Consider the following 2,899-nt stretch of genomic DNA (forward strand, 5'->3'; position numbering starts at 1 on the left):
CTCTTTATAACAGTGCACTCGACTGGGTGGTGGGCTCTTTATAAAAAGGTGCACTGGGCTGGGAAGGGGGCTCTTTATAAAGTTGCACTCAAGAGCCCCCTCACCCAGTCAATGGTACACTTGATTGGGTGAGGGGGCTCTTTTATAACGGTGGACTCGGCTGGATGGGGAGGCTTTTTAGAATGATGTACTCGGCTGGGTGTGGGCCGCTTTTAGAATGATGCACTCGACTGGGAGGGGGGTCTTTTTAGAATGGTGCACTCGGCTGGGTGAGGGGCTCTCTTACAGTGCCGTGCCTTATAAAGAGCACTTGGTGTCCCGTGATTTGCTTTAGCTCCTTGTGCAATCCCAGCATGTGACCGACATGTGACTCACCAATAAATTAAATTATAGAAGTTTATCAGAACCGGCTGGGCCCGGGATGAATTTCTGGTCATGGGGGGAAACATTTTGCAGCACACAGCTGACTTCCTGTCATTAAAGGACAAGGAGGGCAATGTGCGGTGAAGCCTCCTGCAGCCTAATATGGCCGAGAACAGAGAACAATGACCCCCCACCTAAAACGTTATGTGGCTTGGTAACTCTGACATGACTCGTATTAGGGAGTATGTGGGACCACTCAGGAGCGGGCGGGGCTCGGCCGCTCACCTTCATCAGACGTGGGAGCTCTTTAGCCACCAGTTTGTCGAACTCGCCCTGCGTCAGGGTCTCTTTCTTGCCCTCCTCTCCGGCGTGTTCAAAGAAAGCGGTCACGATGGTGACGATGGCGCGTTCCACCTCTGTCTGTACGGCTGCCATGTTAGAACTGCAGGGAGAGGTAGCAGAAGGGGCAGGTTCAGACAGAGAGGAGACACAGTGCAGGAAGTCAGGGGATAAGCATCTTTATTTTCAGTCACGTGACTGCCATTTTCAAACCTCATTGGACCAGCAGAGGCATGGGGCGCAGAGTAACAGTGTGCAGAGACTATGTGCACAGAGTAACAGTAAGCAGAGAATTGGTGCACAGAGTAACAGTCAGAACAGACATAATACTGATTGGAACAGTGAGAAGACCCATACTACTCAAGAGTAACACTGAGCAGAGATAAAGTACACAGGGAAACAGTAAGGACAGATATAGGACATTAGGCAATAGTGAGAAGAGACATAGTACGCAGGGTACCAGTGAGAAGAGACATAGTACGCAGGGTACCAGTGAGAAGAGACATAGTACGCAGGGTACCAGTGAGAAGAGACACAGTACGCCGGGTACCAGTGAGAAGAGACATAGTACGCAGGGTACCAGTGAGAAGAGACATAGTACGCAGGGTACCAGTGAGAAGAGACATAGTACACAGGGTAACAGTGAGAAGAGACATAGTACACAGGGTACCAGTGAGCAGAGACACAGTAAACAGGGTAACAGTGAGAAGAGACATAGTACACAGGGTACCAGTGAGAAGAGACATAGTACACAGGGTAACAGTGAGCAGAGACATAGTACACAGGGTACCAGTGAGAAGAGACATAGTACCCAGGGTACCAGTGAGCAGAGACACAGTAAACAGGGTAACAGTGAGAAGAGACATAGTACACAGGGTAACAGTGAGAAGAGACATAGTACACAGTGTAACAGTGAGCAGAGACATAGTACACAGGGTACCAGTGAGAAGAGACATAGTACGCAGGGTACCAGTGAGAAGAGACATAGTATGCAGGGTACTAGTGAGAAGAGACATAGTACACAGTGTAACAGCAAGCAGAGACATAGTACGCAGGGTAACAGTGAGAAGAGACATAGTACACAGGGTAACAGTGAGAAGAGACATAGTACACAGGGTAACAGTGAGAAGAGACATAGTATGCAGGGTACCAGTGAGAAGAGACACAGTACGCAGGGTACCAGTGAGAAGAGACATAGTACGCAGGGTAACAGTGAGAAGAGACATAGTACCCAGGATACCAGTGAGCAGAGACATAGTACACAGGGTACCAGTGAGAAGAGACACAGTACACAGGGTACCAGTGAGCAGAGACATAGTACACAGGGTAACAGTGAGAAGAGACATAGTATGCAGGGTACCAGTGAGAAGAGACACAGTACGCAGGGTAACAGTGAGAAGAGACACAGTACGCAGGGTACCAGTGAGAAGAGACATAGTACACAGGGTACCAGTGAGAAGAGACACAGTACACAGGGTACCAGTGAGCAGAGACATAGTACACAGGGTAACAGTGAGAAGAGACATAGTACACAGGGTACCAGTGAGCAGAGACATAGTACACAGGATAACAGTGAGAAGAGACACAGTACGCAGGGTACCAGTGAGCAGAGACATAGTACACAGGATAACAGTGAGAAGAGACATAGTACACAGGGTAACATTGAGTGGATAGAGTATACAGGGTAACAGTGTGCAGAGCCATTGTACAGTGAGACACTAAATTCAGAGTAGCTAGAAGAATGAAAATAGTGAGCAGAGTAAGCTCAGAGTAAGATTTACAGAGCACCAGTAAGAAGAGTCATAATGCTGTAATGGAAATGAACGGAAGGGAAAACCGGAGCAGAGGAATAGTTGGTAACAGTAACCAAAATAACAGTAACAAGAGCAATAGCAGCGGTAAAAGGGAGTATGACAGTGAAGGTTATTCCAGAGTAATACTACAAAGAGGAATGGGGAGCAGAGTAATACTACAAAGAGGAATGGGGAGCAGAGTAATACTACAAAGAGGAATGGGGAGCAGAGTAATACTACAAAGAGGAATGGGGAGCAGAGTAATACTACAAAGAGGAATGGGGAGCAGAGTAATACTACAAAGAGGAATGGGGAGCAGAGTAATACTACAAAGAGGAATGGGGAGCAGAGTAATACTACAAAGAGGAATGGGGGGCAGAGTAATACTACAAAGAGGAATGGGG

At 47.7% G+C, this 2,899-nt stretch overlaps 1 protein-coding gene across 1 annotated transcript in view; it reads right to left on the bottom strand.

The window, feature by feature from the left end:
- Positions 1-2,899, bottom strand: part of S100A13 (S100 calcium binding protein A13) — an 18,516-nt gene that overhangs the window by 2,841 nt on the left and 12,776 nt on the right. Inside the window, exon 2 of the mRNA XM_018574908.1 lies at positions 649-805. Coding sequence (XP_018430410.1) covers positions 649-798 — 150 coding nt within the window. The 5' untranslated portion in view covers positions 799-805. The remainder of the gene's footprint in view (positions 1-648; positions 806-2,899) is intronic.

This window comes from Nanorana parkeri, unplaced genomic scaffold (genome assembly GCF_000935625.1).
Source record: "Nanorana parkeri isolate BGI_ZX_2015 unplaced genomic scaffold, ASM93562v1 scaffold3355, whole genome shotgun sequence".
Lineage (NCBI taxonomy): Eukaryota > Metazoa > Chordata > Amphibia > Anura > Dicroglossidae > Nanorana > Nanorana parkeri.